The sequence below is a fragment of the Lonchura striata genome, chromosome 7 (assembly GCF_046129695.1).
Source record: "Lonchura striata isolate bLonStr1 chromosome 7, bLonStr1.mat, whole genome shotgun sequence".
NCBI lineage: Eukaryota > Metazoa > Chordata > Aves > Passeriformes > Estrildidae > Lonchura > Lonchura striata.
In genome coordinates, this window is record NC_134609.1 from 17,736,793 (window position 1) to 17,754,591 (window position 17,799).

Genomic DNA, 17,799 nt, shown 5'->3' on the forward strand with positions numbered 1-17,799 from the left:
AGCAAAAATACTGTCTTTGAAAACAGAGCAAAATACAACAGGAACTTAACTCTTTAAATGTCCTTGTTATTTATTCTTTCTAGGGGTAAGAATATTGGACATGACATAGATTTTTTGATCACCAATCCAGGACCAAGAGAAGATGATGAACTTCTGCATAAAGTTATTAACTTATGGAAAAAGCAGGTATGAACTAAAAAGCACTTGGCCAAAAGAGACAAGTTCTAAATCCACTGAATTAAGCCTATATACTGCTTAAAGAATGTCATACTCCTTTTTAGAGCTGACTGCAATATTTTGGAGCAGGATATTGCTCTATTTGATTACTAACCATGATCTAAGTGCATCCTCTAGCTCTGAAGACTAAAGTTGAAGGTTATATCAGAAGTGCACACACATTCTGTAATATCTTACCCTAAGAATATGCAACTAGTCAGGGGTGAGAAATCAAGCTAGTGTCAGAGCTTTGAGTACCAGAGGAAATTGTTCTTCTACTTTAAAAAAACTGTCTATTTGTTTAATTTCTCCTTGAGGTGGGAGTAAGTTTTTCCCAAGGGAAGCTGCTCCAGGGAGATCCAGCTTTAAGCATAGAAATACAGAAAAATTGTCACAGTTTTCCATGTTGTCTGTGATCTTCAAGGTCTCTTCCAACCCAATATGCTAGATAATTGTGTCATTTCTTAGAGGAATTGCTCATCTAAGGGATGGATTTTTGTTTGTTGGTTTTTTTCCCCTTTTTTAAAATTTTCTATTCAGCTCTTCAGTTTCCAGCAGCTTTAAATTTGGAAGTGTCTCAGTTATAACAGGTAGTTAAAATATTCTTGGGTCAGAAAAATATAATATGTTGGGAAAAATAAACTTTTGTTTTTCTTCTACTTTCTAGCCAGGTGAGATGTTTTCCAACATTTACTACCAACACTGTTCAAAGAAATTGAGTACATTTCAAAAGTAAAAGCCAGCAGCCTGAGGTGAATCATCAAGTGCCTCACTGCTAAGTCAAGTCAGCTTTCAATGCAGACAGGCTGCAGAGAATTGATTCTTGAGCCATGTACTTCAATTAATGTATAATGGGTTAACACATGAAAGATTCAAAACATCCAACTGCACAAAAGCTTACGTGACTGTATGAAGTTATCTGTTTCAAGCTGGTCAAAATCTTTCAGCTGGCTTTGATGGAGGGGCCTCAAACTTGTTATTTTCCTGGTAAAATGCAACATTAGCTGGATTCCTTCACATTCCTCTGTGGAAGCTGCATATGTTGGAGTAGATTGATAGCAGGTACTATTTAGACTACTCAATAGCAATGAAGCCATGGCAATTAATGAGTGCTGAGGAAATACTCTATTTTTATCAATAATTTTATTATTAATGTATATGTCCTTTTGCAGTTGTTATATTCCCTTTACTGTGAGAAAAGTTGCCTTTCTTCTTAGAATGGATCTTTTATCTTACACACACTTGAATCTCTAGGAAATCAGGTACAGGTCCTCCCAAAATCATGTTTGTTATAATAGAGCAGAAGGGAAAAGTGACAACAGACCAAGGCTAGAGCCTGTTCTGAGTGCAGCCTTTCATTCCTTCTTTTCAACTTACATTACTGAGAAAAGCAGCTGTGATCCGAGAAGTCTAACAAGTGCTAAAGTTTTTCAGTTCACTTTGAGCTGCTTTCATTAAAAGGAATTGAAAGAAAATAAATTGAAATTTAATTGTTCTTACCGATTTTCTTGTTAAGGGAGCTTTTTGGCAGAAGGGAGTGCAGGCAGAGTATGGAAGTCAAGGGTGGCCGAGAGTTTGATGAAAAGATTAGGATTCCTCTAGAAGTTCTAGTATGTAGAACATGTCAGAAGCAAAACAGCCATAGAAACCAAACCCAAAGAATCTGGGTATAATTTAAAGGTATGGACAGCTATTTCCTGTGTTCTGTTTGTCCTCCAGGTTTTTCATGGTTTATGCCACTAGTTACAATACCTCTCTTCTGTGGCATTTTAGTGGCCCTACTGAAAAACAAGCTGCCAGCAAAATTAAAATGCAAAAAAGAAAGAGAAGCTCTGTAAACCTCTTACCTTTTTATTGTCTTTGATTTATAAGGGAGAGGGGAGGACTGAAAAAACTCCAATTAAAGCACTTTTTTACTTTTTGCAGTAGTCTGCAGTAGTCACAGCTTGCCACTTTTGTGCTGCTCCTTCTAAGCGCAAATTAATTGATGTACATCACGCAGGTCATGATGTTGGCTTCCTTTTGGCAGCTCTGAGTGAAAGATTCCACAATGTTTAACTTCTAAATTATGGACCACAGCTTTAAATAGTTTAAAAGGTCTTTTTCTTATCTCAAAAGTTTAACATTACAAGATCCTTCCAGTGAAAGCTGCTGAAAATGAAGTGGCTAAATCAGCACCATCATGCTCTTTGATGCAGCATCACCAGGGATAAACGGGCTGAGGAACAGAGAACACAAAGTCTTCAAAGTAGAGTGGCAAAATGGAAAAGCTGTGATGCAGTACACAGGTTATGGTCTTAATGGTTCAAAAAAAAAAACTCATAAAGAAAACAAGAAATTACTTCTGTGTGTTAGAGCTTGAAAGTCTGTGGGCAAACAGGCTGAGCCATCTGTGTCGATGTAGCTTCATTCACATACTGTGAAAAAATGCTTTCATTTTTTGCTGAAAACCTGTATAGCTATATTTAGCACTGTTCCTGTTATATGCATACTTTCGACAATGGAAGAGATACTGTTACTACAGGCACTCCTGCACTCTTCAGTTTTTCCTTTTATATTCATGTATATATAATGTTGCATTTTTCTTTTGGCTTTAGGAAAATAAGTGATGGAGATGCCTGCCTGTGCTTACCTATTTTAATACATTACTGGTCTGGTTTAAACTCTAGTGTTCACCATTGATGAGGTGATCAGGAAGGGGAAGGCTTGGTGTTCCATTAAAGAGGATGGTGAGAAGCAAGTAATATTTCTTCTTTTGCTGGAAACTGATTTTTGGAAACAGGGTTCACAGCAAAGCTGCACATTCATTATTAAGTGACAGCTGGATTTTGCCAGCAACAAAACCTGTTTCTAAAACAAGACACTGAAATTATTAAGAAGCCAGAGGAAAGCACCTTTTGTTTCAGATGAAAGAGTGCATAAGGATGCAGAGCTCCTTTGGGAACATTGTCTCAGCTTTCTTTGCAATTCATTATGGATTTTTTTGGTTACATCTGACTAAGACGATGAAATTCTTACCTGAAATAGACTATTGCAAGGTGGTTAGAGCCCTGAACATGAGAGATCTTGGCCTAAATTTCTTTAGTGAGAATACAGGGCTGACTCTGATTATCCTGCTTGTGAGGTTATTGTATAAAGTAAGCAGAAGTGCTCCATTTCCTGCTGTGTTCTAAGTGAAGATCTGGCATTTCTTAAGACGTGTGATCTTTCTGGGGTGCATTGTATAGCTGTGTGTGGGTGAGTAGGCACATGTAACTCCCTGTCTGTCTGTCTGTCTCTTTATCTTGCTCAGCAGTGCAAACGCTCATGGCATTAGAGAGGCAAACACCTTCATTCATGGATTCCAGTGCTGATCTGTCCATTGCTGTCAAAGCCAGGCTGCTCCAGACATGCTCAGAAACAGATCATTCCAACACACAGGGAACTTCAAGATGAAAAAGGGACCAAGGCAGCTGCATGATTATGCAGCAGCTGCCAAATTTTGCATTGCTGATCAAACCTTTGATGCCATTTTCTAGTGACTTCTTTAAAGGCCTGACTTTTAAAAAGTGTTCCTTTAGCTCTTCCACTTTATATAATTCCATCTGTCTCATCCATGATGAAATTTTTCCAAATTAACATGCTATATCCTATTTTGGATTAGATATAGGAATTTCACTGAAAAAAAAAAAAGAATTCCAGTTTCACTTTATTAAACTATCTCAGAAGGAGATCTATAGCAGCAACATATGCATTTCAGAAGAACATAATGGATTACATTTTCAGATTATATAAAATGATCCTATTTAGCTTTAGCAGAATTAATCCAGCTAGCAAAAACGATGAATAATGACAGCATGTAACACTAAATATAGAATAGGATTCCATTTAATTAAAAATGACTGAGAATGCTGGATACCATATTTGATTGATTTTTCAGTGATTGATTTAATATTTTTTTGAAAAGTCATACTTTTCCTCAGTTTGAACTTGGATTTACTCCAATATCAATGCTATTGATGTGCCAGCACTCAGCATATTTAAGCAAAAGTGTGCAGTCATTCTAAAAATGGAAAATTGTTGAGGGTCTTAACATAACTGTCCTAAAAATATATATTTAGTTTTGATGGTGTTGTAAATTTGAGAAATTAAAATTACCACACTTTATAACATGATTGTGTAAACGAGACCTACAGCACTTTATGGTGTACAGATCAATCTGAAATGTGCAAAGAGCTGCAGATTCCCTGACTCAGAGTAATGAGAAGGATGCAGCTCTGTAGCTAGCAGTGGCCAGAACTTCACACAATCTTCATAGCTGACTGCCTCTTCAGGCAATGCTTTTTCCAAGTGTACCTAAGTGCCATTTCACCTTTACTTTGAGGGGTGATGGTGATGTCCACTGTCTAATTATACTAGGTGAATTGGAAACACTATCCTAATGCATATGACCTAGGCTTTGGCTCCTATTTAATGGTGAAACTCTGGCTTCTGGTATATACTCTGTAGTGCCCCAAATCTCCAAGAGCAAAAAGAAAAATGAAGAAAAAGATAAGCAAGTGCTGCTAAGTAGCTAACAGATTTTTATAGAAAATGGGAAGAATATTGGTGCTTAATCAAAGCATGAATTCATCAATTAATGGTCAATGATTAATGATATTAAAATTATTTTTATTAGCATTACAAGCAAAAAAATTAACTTGAAAGGAGGATAGTTTCATCAAAATAAGCAGAAAAATAGAGAGTTATGCATTAACACTTAACAGCTGTTTTGAGTCTATATTTGGAAAGAGCAAGCATCAGTGCCTTGTGACACTGGGGTAAAATTAAGAAAAAAATTGCTGTTTTAAAGATAGCTGTTACAGAGCACCTGCTAAATTTAAGCATTTTCAGATCAGCAGACTTGGCAACTAGTCATCCAAGACAAGAAACTACATAAGGATTTTTCTCATATCAGTTTATAATAAATCTTCATAATCAGGAAAAATTCCAAACAAGTGAAAGAATGCCAATTCAAATAAAATGGTTATCATTAAAAAAGCTGGCTCATTGACTCATGAAAAGCCTGTAACTGATTTCCAGTAAAATAATGAGATTGTTAATTTGGAGCTATCATCAACAAAAAGCTGGAGGCTAAAAATGTAATAATACATATCAGTGTCTATTCATGGAAATTGTATCTTGTTAAGCGATTTTGATATGCTTTTTTTGGGGGGGGGGCAGAATTTTATCTCTTAGTGATAAAAGTAACTTTATTACTGTAAAGTATTCTCTAAGTCATTTAAGATATTGTCATGTAAAGTTACCACATCTACATTAAATAAAAGAAATAATAAAAATCTCATTTTTAATACTGAAAATTAGTTAATTGTTACCTGGGACATTAAGAGACTTATCTGGAGACCCTACATCCTGATTTTGGCCCAGATCAGAGGGAAGGGGCGTGGCCAGACCCTAATATTCAATACCACTTTCTGTCATTGCCAGGGATGAGGGAAAGGGACTTTCTCTCTTCCTAGAAGAAGGATTTTCCTTTCAATGGGAGAAAGTGTGGTGTTTGAAATGGTCTGGTATTTTACATGTAAATTATTTTTGTCTATTTTTGTCTTATACCTTTTGTTATTAATAGTGCTGCCAGTTACTGTTTGTTGTCTTACCTCATTGCTGTTTCCAGGAAATTGTTCTTATCTCAGCCCGTGATCTTTGTCGTTTGGGTTTTCAGTTGGGGTGGGGGAGGGGGAAGCAAGAGGAATGGTTTTAGCTGGGCTACTAAATAGGAGAATAGCTTTCCTAAACACACCATTGTCAAACAACTGGCAGCCATCAAATAAAACCACTTCTAGACACGCTCAGTTCAACATTGCAATTTAAAAAAGGCCCTAGTCCAGAGGAAGGAGGATGTGTAAACATTTGTGTGCTTTCAAAGCAGAAAAAGTGACCCAAGGACCTAAAGAAATGGGCATTCCCTCTGAGGAAAAGACATGGGCAGGGATCTTCCATCTCTCTGGAAACTCCAGACCTTGTCACAAGGAAATCTCATGCATCAGATACAGTCCAAATGGCATCTTCCACTTTGGAATCCATCAGCAAGACTGTGCACTGGACTAATCATCTTTTTCTAGATGTCTGCCACAAGGGAACACATCAATCCTTACTGAGAAATTTCTGTTGACATTAACTAGAAAAAGGGTTAGGACAAAAGGAGAGAGGGGAAGAATTGCAAATTCTATCTCTTTAGTACAGGGCAGGACCTCACTACTGTCAGATATCTACCAGTGCAGATTTCCCTCAAATATTTTCCAAAGTCTGATGCTGTTTCATGTCTCTTGTTATCCCAAATTTACCCTGGCACAGTTCCTTGTTTACTGAAATTACATTTCACGTGAATTTTTAGGACAACTATCTAGAAACTCTGGAATGACAGTAAAACCAGTTCAGCAATTCAATGTGAACCATATCTTCTCTTTAGGGCTTACTCCTTTATTGTGATATCATCGAATCAACATTTGTAAAGGAGCAGCTGCCAAGCAGAAAAGTTGATGCCATGGATCATTTTCAGAAGTGTTTTGCAATTTTAAAATTATATCAGCCAAGAGTAGACAACAGCACTTGCAACACATCAAAAAAATTGGAAATGGCAGAAGTCAAAGACTGGAAGGCAATCCGTGTGGATCTGGTCATAACCCCCTTTGAGCAATATTCATATGCTCTGTTAGGTTGGACAGGCTCCAGGGTAAGTAACCACTACAGTACAAGTTCTCTTAGCACTGCAAACACATTTTTGTTGTTGCAGGACTATTCAGAGTTCATGGATTAAAAAAAAATATTCCTGATATTCACTCATCACGTTTCATGCTGTCATCCACCCCTGATCATGGGTTGGAGCTGATGAATTCATCACTAACATTTATGGATGAGTTAAGTTCTATTTTCCTTGTGTCTTAGTGTTTAGGTTTATGAACTGAAGAGTTAGGGTTTTGGTCAGTTGTGTTGTCTTTTTACATCATGATACTGTTAACAAAAAATTTAAATGGTTACCGAGTTGAGATATGATTTGGAAAGTGTCACATAATTTTACAGGAAATTAAACATTTGAGAAAGAGATATTCTGAATTGGAAATTAATTTGTTTTATAGGAAATTGAAAACAATTTGACATCTTTCTTTTTGGATTAGATCAAATGTTTTGTTTCAGTTCCATTTTAATTAACTCCTTGAAATTGTAAAAAACTGGAAAAAATTAAAATTAGACATTAGTTTTTAATCAGAATAAAATATATTTTGGTTTATATTTTAATAAGAAAACTTGAAATTATAACTACTTTCACAATAGACACTAGTTAGTTGGCATAATATGAAATAGTACACTATTTTCAAAACAAAAAATTCTACCCAATGCAAACTCAAAATGTAAATTATTAATCTCCCTCTAGAAAGAATTATTTCTTAATCTGTTTTACATGCTTGCCTTCTGATGTTCATTTTTTAGGGAGTGTTTACATGGTACAATGGAGAGCTTCTGAGCCTGCTCTGAATTATTTTTTTGATGTACTGGAAGCAGTACTGGTGCCTTGCCACTCTGTTCTCAGGTTAATTGGAAGCAGGATGGTTTAGACCAGGCAAAATGTTGAAATTGATGTGTTCTCCTGCTGAGCTTGAGTTATTTCAGTCACTTTTTTGAGATAACAAAAATGTATTTTTTTGGACTTTGGATTAAGTTCTGCAGACTTTGGGGTCCTTTCTTATCCTGGAAGTGTTTGGCAACTTAAAAGCCCTTCTCTCAACTCTGTAGATAGGAGTCTACACTAAAAACACACAGTGTGAGGCCCTTTGGATGAGTAGGCAATGCCTTCATTTTTCTCTGCCTCACTGAGCTCCTACTCCCTGTTGGGCTAATTCACCTGCAGACTGTGGGAGCCCACCACAGGTTTGCTTTCTTATGTAGTGCCCAGCTTCTGTCACAGTAACGACAGCAATGATGGACGGATGCAAATATTTGGATTCCTTATCCAAAGGTTTCCCTTCAGATGACTGATTTTATCAGACTATATTCCTTTAATAGAGGTAATTTTTAGTCCTTAGTTTATTATTTGGTTTGGTGTTAGAAGGTGCAAAGGATAACAGTTTTGGTCTGTGCATGTGTTTGATGTTTGCTCTGTCTTTGACAGCAATTTGGACGTGATTTGCGGAGGTATGCTGCACATGAAAGGAAGATGATCCTGGATAACCATGCACTGTATGACAGGAGAAAGGTACTGTTTATTCTCAGAAATAAAGCCAATGTGTTTTTATTTCCCAGTGTGCATTTCCAGTTAACTTTTTATATTCAAGTATATAGAATATTTTAGCTTGATTATCCATTTGGTGGTAAAACACCTTCACATGATTTAGTTTCAGTGGAACGGCCTGATTAAATCTGAGCAAGTAAGTCTGAAAATCCTTTTTATATTTTGGCACTTGTGAAGTAATTCCTGAAATGTAACAGGAAACATGAATTAGACGTTTGTGTTTGATAGGAACTGCCAGCCTTCACAGAACTGAGAAAAAGCCATCTGTGAGTATTTGAAAAATGTACTTTACTGTCCCTCTGTCTCAGAAGGAGAGATCATTTCTGCATCCCCAGCACACTTTCAACTCATATTGGTCTGACATTGCAAAGGAAGAGGGGATATTGAGTGGTACAGGCTCAGTTAGAAGGCTTGAGGAAGTTTTTGCAAGGTATGACACTGAGCAGAGATTAGGGATCATCCTGCTTTTAAAGCCCTTCATTCAGAAGTCGGTGTGGAATTCTGTTTAGTCAGTCTTGGCAGCCTGGGGAGTAATTGGTATGACTTCTGGTATAAAGACTCTTGGCTGCAGTTATACTGATTTCTGCATTTATCTGGCTTAATGTCTGTATTTGTATTAGGCTATTTAAATAATAAGCAAAAATCAATACTGAAGATGCTTATTGATGTCAATATAGAGAAAGCCAAAGTACTATGTTATGATTTTACATTAATCTTTCCTATGTATTTCTTATAGAATGGAGACTGCTTTCAGCACCCCTGCTTACATGTAGTATTGTCTCATTGCTTCTTTCTAAGATGCTGGAGTGATCTAAGCAATCACTCCATTTCAGCTGTCTCCATATGTGCTCATCAGGTCCAGATGCTGCTATAGCATCCTCAGTTCACATGGAAACCTGGGGAAATTATCAGGCTAATTATCCTGATTATTTAGTCAGATATCCTGTCACAGGCATTTGTCAATACTAGATGCTTCAGAAGAAAACATAAAATCAATAATAGATAAATATGCTGTCATGTGTCTAAAAAGGATATTTCTTCACAAACTCAGGGATGATGTCTGTGTATTACTGCCTGTGTTTTATACTTTGAAAGTATTCAAAATATAAACTCTTTTTCTCACCATAATATGGTTGGTATTATTATCTGCACATTAATATGCACTCTGTTCAATAGCTTTTTGAGTGTAACAAAAAAATGGCACTAGGGAAAACCAAACAATTTGAGGAATGCCAGTGTTATTTTTTGTATGCAGCAAAATTTGCCTGCTTGGTGCATGAGTATGTATCATTATATCTGCTGCTTTTACTCATAGCCCTGAGGCCTTCAGAGATGCAAAATAGACAATATTCTTTCATGCACAACATCAATCAGTATTATTTTTTCTTGATTATGTTTAGGCTTTGTAACTGATATACCATTAAAATCTCTCTGGGGAAAAAAAAAGTGAGTTTCCATGTGTTTTTAACTGGATTAGCTAGGATGATTCACAGATAAATGATGAGTTTATCTTCACAGTATCCTCTGGGAAGAAAGATGTTCTTGTCATCCTAAATTTTCAAGTAAAGAGCTGAGTCAGAGAAAGATTTAAAGTCTTAAACATCCATTGATTTCAAGGGCCCTGCATTTGCAGTGTCCAGCCTTAAGTTCCTCCTGTTGACTGCCTTGGAAATTTGAAAAATACAACGAAATGTGTATACCCATGTTGTGGTTCCCCAGATCATCAGCTGTAACTGTAATTTAGTCTCCAGACCTTCTACATGTCTGAGTCTCAACTTACTTTTTTTCCTCAATTCCTCATATGTACTGCCCAAAATTAAAGAAATGGACTTAAAGAAAAGGCTGAGAAGCAAAAACTCATAAAATTTTCCTTTATTCCTTATCATAAGTTCTTGACAAAGGCAAAGAAGAAAAAACAGGAAACCAAAAACCAACCTGAAGGAAACTCAAAACACCCAGACCAAAATTCAGGGAAAATTTCAACTGTCTTGACCACAAGGTCCTAAATTTTCATATATCAATTGAGGCACATGGTTGGGTCAGCTGTTCCTTTCAGGGACCTTGCTTTCCATCTATCTGTCATCGTCCCCCTTGCCCCCTAATACCTACGTCTGTCATTTCTCACTTAATTGCAAATACAGCTAGTTTGCTTCCAAATTATGGTGTGGGGGGTTTTTTTTGGGTTTTTTTTTTGTTTTTTTTTTTTTTTTTTTTCTGTAAAGCACAGATGCACTGCAGATTTCAAACACAAGAAGTTGTGTTAATATGTTGACACAGCAGAATACTGTTCTTGTTTCTGCTGCAGTCTCAGAAATAGCTAAATTACATTAGCTGACTTCTTCCACAAAGAAAGAAACTTCTAAGGCAGATATGCAATATGAAAAATTTCAGACCAGAATTTATAGTCTGCCTAACACAGGCTCTTTTTCCAAGTAGTGTTATTCTAACAAGAAACAGGGAGTTGACTCTGGCAAGTATATGTATATTTATAATCTATTGCGTTAAATTCGAATATATTTTAAAATTAATTTTAACTTTACAATTTGGTATTAGGTTATTCCCACAAATGACAGTTTGAACAAAAACCTTCTGTAATGCCACCCAGTAAGATCAGAAATTGCAGAACACAACAATGGTGCCTGTCTGTGAAATTTGACGGCCCATAGTTGAAGAGGAGACATTTGCAGCAAATTGTGTGGCTGCCAAGGTTGATTCATTTTTAGGGTCATCAGAATAGTAAGCTTAAGATAATTATTAAAAATAATCCATAATTTTACACAAGGGAACATATACCCAAATTGTAAAATGTTTAGTGTTGGTTTGTTGGTTATTTTTTACATTGAACTATGAAGAGCAGAGAATCCACTTTATTGTGATTCTTGTGCTTTTCTTTTAAAATTGTTTGACTCATAAGGAACAATAAAAACAGGGGTATTTTATCAGTACTATCTCATACAATTGGATTGAAACATGAACATTTGTATTTCATAAGTGTATTTCTCTTTTTGAGAGGAAATCTTCCTTTCTTAAAGCTAAAAAAATAATCAGAAAGCAGATATCCCTCGTGCAAGCTGCTCAAGTTCCCTTAACACAACCTTAATTAAGGTTAATTAGGCACCATATGTGAAAACTGAAACACATATTTTCCACATTTCTCTCCTGGTCTGCTGAAGAGAGGGCGTCTTATGTCACTGGCTCTGTCCAGGCAGACACCTGCTCCATGCACAACTCTAACAGTCACTGGGGTATTGACTGGGGTAAAATCTGGGAGCTGGACCAAATTCTTTTTGCCTCTTTCTTTTATTAGTCTGTATGTGTACAGAAAAATATATAGGAAGATCAGGAAGTCAAACTATTCCTTGATCCTGCAGAAGACCAAGTGCTTTCCTTAAAAAACACTTGCCTTTTGTAATTTAAAATTTTTCAAGTCATTATAAGAAGTTAATAAACCACACTATAGCAAATATTATTTGCTCTTATTTAATTTATATTTGGTGGAACGTAACTGTACTTGTAAGGGAATGTTATTCATTACAAAAGAAAACAATTTCCTGATTTGCTCTACATTTCAATATATAATTCCATATACTTTATTCTTCTATATTAATATTTATCAGCCTTTTGGCACAGTTGCTGGCACTGTGGTCCACTGCTTGAAACGTGATGCATGTCACAGAATCCCAGATTCCAGCGTTCAAAAGGTTGCAGCAGGAGAGAGTCCTGCTTGCTTTAATGTATTTCCAAAGGGATTCTGCCAGGAATCCGGAGCATTAACACAGCAGTTAGGAATCAATTACACAGCTTTGCAGATGGGAACAAAAGGAAGAGAAATTTTCTCCAGGGACTTGTTACAGAGTTACACTGTGAAATTATTCCTCAGCCTTATTTTTTTTTCTTTTTAGTGTGAATCTTTTTCATATATTTGTTGGTTTTGGAAGACAGTGTGCAATTATCAAACTGATGATTTTTTCAGTTCTGTGATAAGAAGTGCATTCTGTAGATCTTCCTTTCGTAGGAAAATTGTGACCAAAAAAATTGAAAATTTGTTACCAATGATCTGTCAGCCACTTTTATATAAAAAGATGAGTGTATGTCCAGATCTGTGTCTGTAGAACTGTGTACTAAAGGTATGGAAATTAGCATTTGTATATACCAACCTGAAGTATGTAGTTCCTCTGATTTACATCAGCTAGAGGTCAAACCTTACTGATCCCCAATCTTACAGAGTGGAGTTCACTGATCAGTCAGAAGGAAGAAAGAGAAGTTGTACATTCCCCATGTCTTATGGTACTATTGCTGCAACAAATGGCATGACATTTTTATGAACGGGCAAATAAAATTCTCATTGTAAAATTAGAATTTTCCCTATTCATCAATGAACAATATGCTCTCTAAGAAAAATAGAAATGATTTTGCAAAAAAAAAACCAAAAAAAAACCCCAAAACAACAAAAAACCCAAAAAAACCCCCATTTTTCTGTGTGAAGCATAAATCAGATCAGCTGAACAGTAGAGTCTTCCTTGGAAAAATTAAGGTCCTTAATCTGTAAGCCAGGACATCAACTGTTGTTTTGGCACTCCTCTGTGTTGGGCTAGGAGGCAATCCCTTAATCCCCAGTTAAAATTTTTGGGTACAATGTGCATTGTATCTGGACTAGTGGTGTGCATACTAGGGCATTGTTGGCAAGTCTTTACAACATCCTGACAGCTTTTTACCTGGGTGAAATAGAGAGAGATCTAATGGATCTAACTAAAGCAGGTACAGCTCCAAAGCCTACTTTATTTTTGAATATCTGTCTTTTAGATTAGTAATTCTCATATGTTTATAGGAAGATGCAAGAAATATGTGATTTACTTTCTCTTAGTGCTTTATTATCTTGAAAGTGATTTTTAAAGCATCTGGCAAACTACAGGATTTCTGTTCTTAAAGGAGCCATCCTTGTGGTATTAATGAATGCCCCTTTTCCGTATCAGCAACCTGGAATAAGATTCAGGAACTACAAAGGTTGTTGGTGGCTTTACCAACTCTGGTGCTCTTAGCTGGGGTAGAATAAATATCTTTTCATGCAGAATAGCCCTGTGGAGAGTGTCTGAAGCTGGACTCTGTTAGTGGATGTTTGCTCTGGCTGGTACAATGACAAGATTGCAGGCAGCCAAAGCACCACGTAGCAGGTCAGACGTGGGACATCAGAGAGCGCAGTCAAACAACTTCCAGGCTGACTTTCAGCTTGCAGCTTGTTTCACTCTGTAGCCAAATTTTCTCTGTAGTTTTAAGCAGGTAATTTAGCTTTCCTTGTTCTCACCTCCCATCACTAAAACCTAGTTGCCATGATGGAAACATGCAGTAAAGTAAGTAGTTAACCACTAAAGAAAAAGATACTTAAATTTAATGAAGAATTTTGATCACCCAGTGTTTTGTCTTTCTTTATAACTAGAAGAGAGAACAAAGGCATAATGGAGAATTTTGCTTATTCAAAGTTTGCTTGGTCTCTTAGTCAGAGGGTAAGTCAAATATTGGCACTTTCTGCTAAAGGAATTTCTTTCTGAATCTCGGCTTTGGAAACAATCCATGGATCAGACTGTTCCAAACCTCCAAAGCTCAGACAGCTCTTGGGGCTGCAAGCTCTGAGGCATTTGCTTGTCTGGCTGCTCCAGGCCCATGGAGCCAGTGAGCTCTGGGCACCCTGGCTCTGAAGTACTTAAAATTACTTATTTGAACTCAGGCTCCCAGTAGCTTGTCAGGCAGGATATCTAGAAGATATACAAGCTGGCAGGAGCTCAAATGGGCTTAGGTCTATTTTAAAGTGCCTGGTAAACTAGATTCTATTGGATTGTGACTTTTTTTCAGGGCAATATTTTGATAATTACATAATTTTTATGGAACACCTGGGATAACTGAGTAGGAAAATTCCAACTAAGTAAAATTAATTAGTGTTTTGCTGATTAGAACTGTTCAAAAGGCAATGTGATATTATTTTTGTATGACTATACATGTGTTAGGTAGAAATACTCTTCCTTAGAACTCTCTTTTCTATGGAAATCCTGGGAAGTTGCATTCTAGTGATTCTCAGCCAGCCAATTCCATATATCATCTTTTTCACTACAGCTTGCTGTGAGGATATCTCAAACTTAACTACAGAAGAGGCTTCTGAAAGATCTATTGTTCTGTGCAAAACCCAGTCCTACCACTTACATTGTGGATGAATATGGCCTTTTAAAAGATTTATCAACCTTTATCAAACCTTTATCAACCTTTTTCACTATTGCTTCCTAACTAAACTTCATTATCTGAATTAATTTTAAATCATCACAATTTCCAAATACTTCAGAATCCATAGGAAAATAAATATATTTTTGTTTGTTTTCACATTTTAACAACTATTTGGAAACTATTCCTTGGAGTTAAAGACAGGTTTAAAACTCCCTTGCTGTATGTCACACAGGTTCATCTGCAGTGGGATTCCCTATTGCTCTTTCCTTTAATTCAGAATATATTTATTTTTCTTAGTGCTGTTTGCTGTTCAGCAGCTACTCAGAACCAGCTCTGCATGAAACAAGAACTAACTTCAACTGTTCCTTGCTAGAAATTCTGAGTGATATATTTCCTGAAATTGCTATCCTTTGGGCATGGAAGGGAGCATGGAGAGTTGAGCTGAATGAGCAGTGGGCTGGAGGTGGGCTGGATGACTTAAACTGCTGCAGGTACTTTTCTCTATTCCTGTTTCATGTCAGCAGATTTCTAAGGATGGCACATGGAACAGTTTCGTGATTGGATTGTGACCATGTAGACAGAGTCTCTCTCCTGCATTTTATACACAACCCACAATGGAAATTCTCAAACTAGGTGTGAGATTGGAGGATTGAATTTGTCTTGTAAATTCTGATTTATAACTTGTATAAACCCACATATTTTCACAATATTCAGAAAATCCTTTCAAGTCCAATTATTACTTTATGCAGTTCATGGCAGCAAAAATAAGTGATGTAAATAATTAGCATTGCTTATTATTGTGAAAGAATAGATGGAGTTCTTGGGGTATAATAGATTAATTGAATTATTTGCATATGAATGTTCTTGCACTGACATTGTAGGTTGATTTTTTTTTTTTTGTAAGAGAAGGATCATGAGCTCAGTGTTATTTTGAAGAGTCATTGAAGCAGAAAGCAGTTATTAATTTTATGTCCTATGTAAATTTAAGATGGGAAATAGGTCCCTTAATGTTTTCTATTAGAGAAATATTGGAAAAAAATATGCCACTATTCAGATGGCTGATTGATGATTGATGACAATTTTGCATTTAAAAACCTTGTATGAATTTGAATGGCATGAAATGTTATTTAGTTGTTGAATAACAAGAGAGGTGGTTTATATAACTGTTCTGAATAACAAACTCACAAGATGCTCTGGAAACTTCATAGTGGGACCCAGCTTTTCAAGCCATTAAGTGCTGTGCAGTTACACTGAATATAGTAAGATTCTGTGATCCCAGATTTTTTGAGAGAAAGTTTACTTTTTCTTGGGCAACCATAACAAATATGAAAGGGGAAATTTATCCTGGGATTTCTTTCACATTGTGACACTCACATGCACTCAATTGTCACCACCAGTATTGCAGTGTCTTTTACCATTTGCCTGCAGAGTGAATTCCTATCTACAAAAAGCCTGACTGACTCTTCAGGCAGGGCTTCTCCTGCCTGCCTTAGTGTGTACCTGTAAAGCCAAATGAAGGTGTGATTACAGCCCCAGTAAATGGTATTTTATGGCAGCAGTGCTCTGGTGAGCTGGCTTCAGGGTGTCTAAGTTCTGCTACTGCCCATGTTTTGCCCAAGTAGCTGCTTCACAGACAACCTCTGTGTTTGCAGCAGGCAGCCCATCCAGCCATGTCTGGCAACATCCTTGAGCTTCTAGCCTCCATCATAATATTCAGATTTTTCTCTGGCTCAGTCTTCATCTGTGTTGTGTCTTTTATTTTGAAACATGGCTTACCTGACAGTGACCATGCTGGTGCAAAAAGTCATGTTCATGTGTTCCTGTGGTGGCTTGGCTCAGAGGACAGAAACTGCTCTGAGGAAGCCAGACTGATTGCAGGTGGTTGGGCAGTGACCTGCACTGCCAGAACTTTGTAAAATTGTCTCCTAAGAAAAAAAACAACTTTGTTTTTCAAGCAGGTATTTTTTCCTTTCACTGCCCCACACATTACTTCTCAAAAACCTTTATCACCAGGAAGAGCTGTGGTGATTTTATTACATAACGTTGTGTAATTTTCACAGTGTTTAATTGTGTATTCAGTTGTTCAGTCTCTAAGACAGTTTTTGGGTTTCATCTGAGAAAATCTACTCCACACTACCTTTCATTGAAAAAGATGTTTGCAGAAGTTTACTTGCACAGTTAAAGAGACATTTTTTATGATTCTGTAAAAACTGGAAGTTATAGTCTTATTTTGGCAGATGCTGCTCTAAAATTATAAAGTTATAATGATGATATAATCAGCCTTGAGAACATCTTGATGAATTAAACATGCTGCAGCTGCAGAGTTTGCTTTAGACATCTGCAATAATGCCTGGATTAAAGCTACAGTAAACATAAAGATCCAAAATTTATAATATTGATTTCCACTGTGTTCTCTACAACTACCTTGAAAGGAAATTGTAGGCTTGTGGGGTTTGGACTCTTCTCCAGGCTACAGTGACAGGACAAGAGGACACAAACTCAAGCTGCATCAGAGGAGGTTTAGATTGGACATCAGCAAGAATTTCTTCACAGAAAGGGGGATTGGGCATTGGAACGAGCTGCACAGGGAAGTGATGGAGTCACCATCCCTGGAGGTGTTTAAGGAAAGACTGAATGTGGCACTCAGTGCCATGGTCTGGTTGACAAGGTAGTGTTGGGTCATAGATTAAGACTTGAGGGTCATAAGACTTGAAGGTCTCAGAGATCTTTTCCAGCCTAATCAATTCTGTGATTCTAAAATTACTGCAATTAAACACTGAGTGATTGTAGAGATGCACATATTTTCATTTATATTTCAATTCTTCTCACTCTCACTCAGGAAAGTGGAAGTTGCATATGTGATTTGGGTGTTTTTTTTTTTTTTTTCTTTTTGCACCTGGTTTATTTTTTAAAATAAAGAATTAAAATAATATACTTTTCTTACCTCTTAGTAAGCTAAAAAATTATTTTCTTATGTGCTTAAGTGTGCTTCTCCTTAGTGTTCTCTTAGCATTTTAAATGTTTCTCATACAGCATATGATTAGTCATTTTTACAAAGTTTGCATGTAATTCGTATATATATTTATCTAAACCTAATTTCTTTGCAA

The 17,799-nt window shown here is 36.6% G+C and overlaps 1 protein-coding gene across 1 annotated transcript in view; it reads left to right on the forward strand.

The window, feature by feature from the left end:
- DNTT (DNA nucleotidylexotransferase) overlaps positions 1 to 17,799 on the forward strand; it is an 82,329-nt gene that overhangs the window by 52,955 nt on the left and 11,575 nt on the right. The window contains exons 8-10 of the mRNA XM_031505260.2: positions 84 to 186; positions 6,665 to 6,928; positions 8,363 to 8,446. Coding sequence (XP_031361120.2) covers positions 84 to 186; positions 6,665 to 6,928; positions 8,363 to 8,446 — 451 coding nt within the window. The remainder of the gene's footprint in view (positions 1 to 83; positions 187 to 6,664; positions 6,929 to 8,362; positions 8,447 to 17,799) is intronic.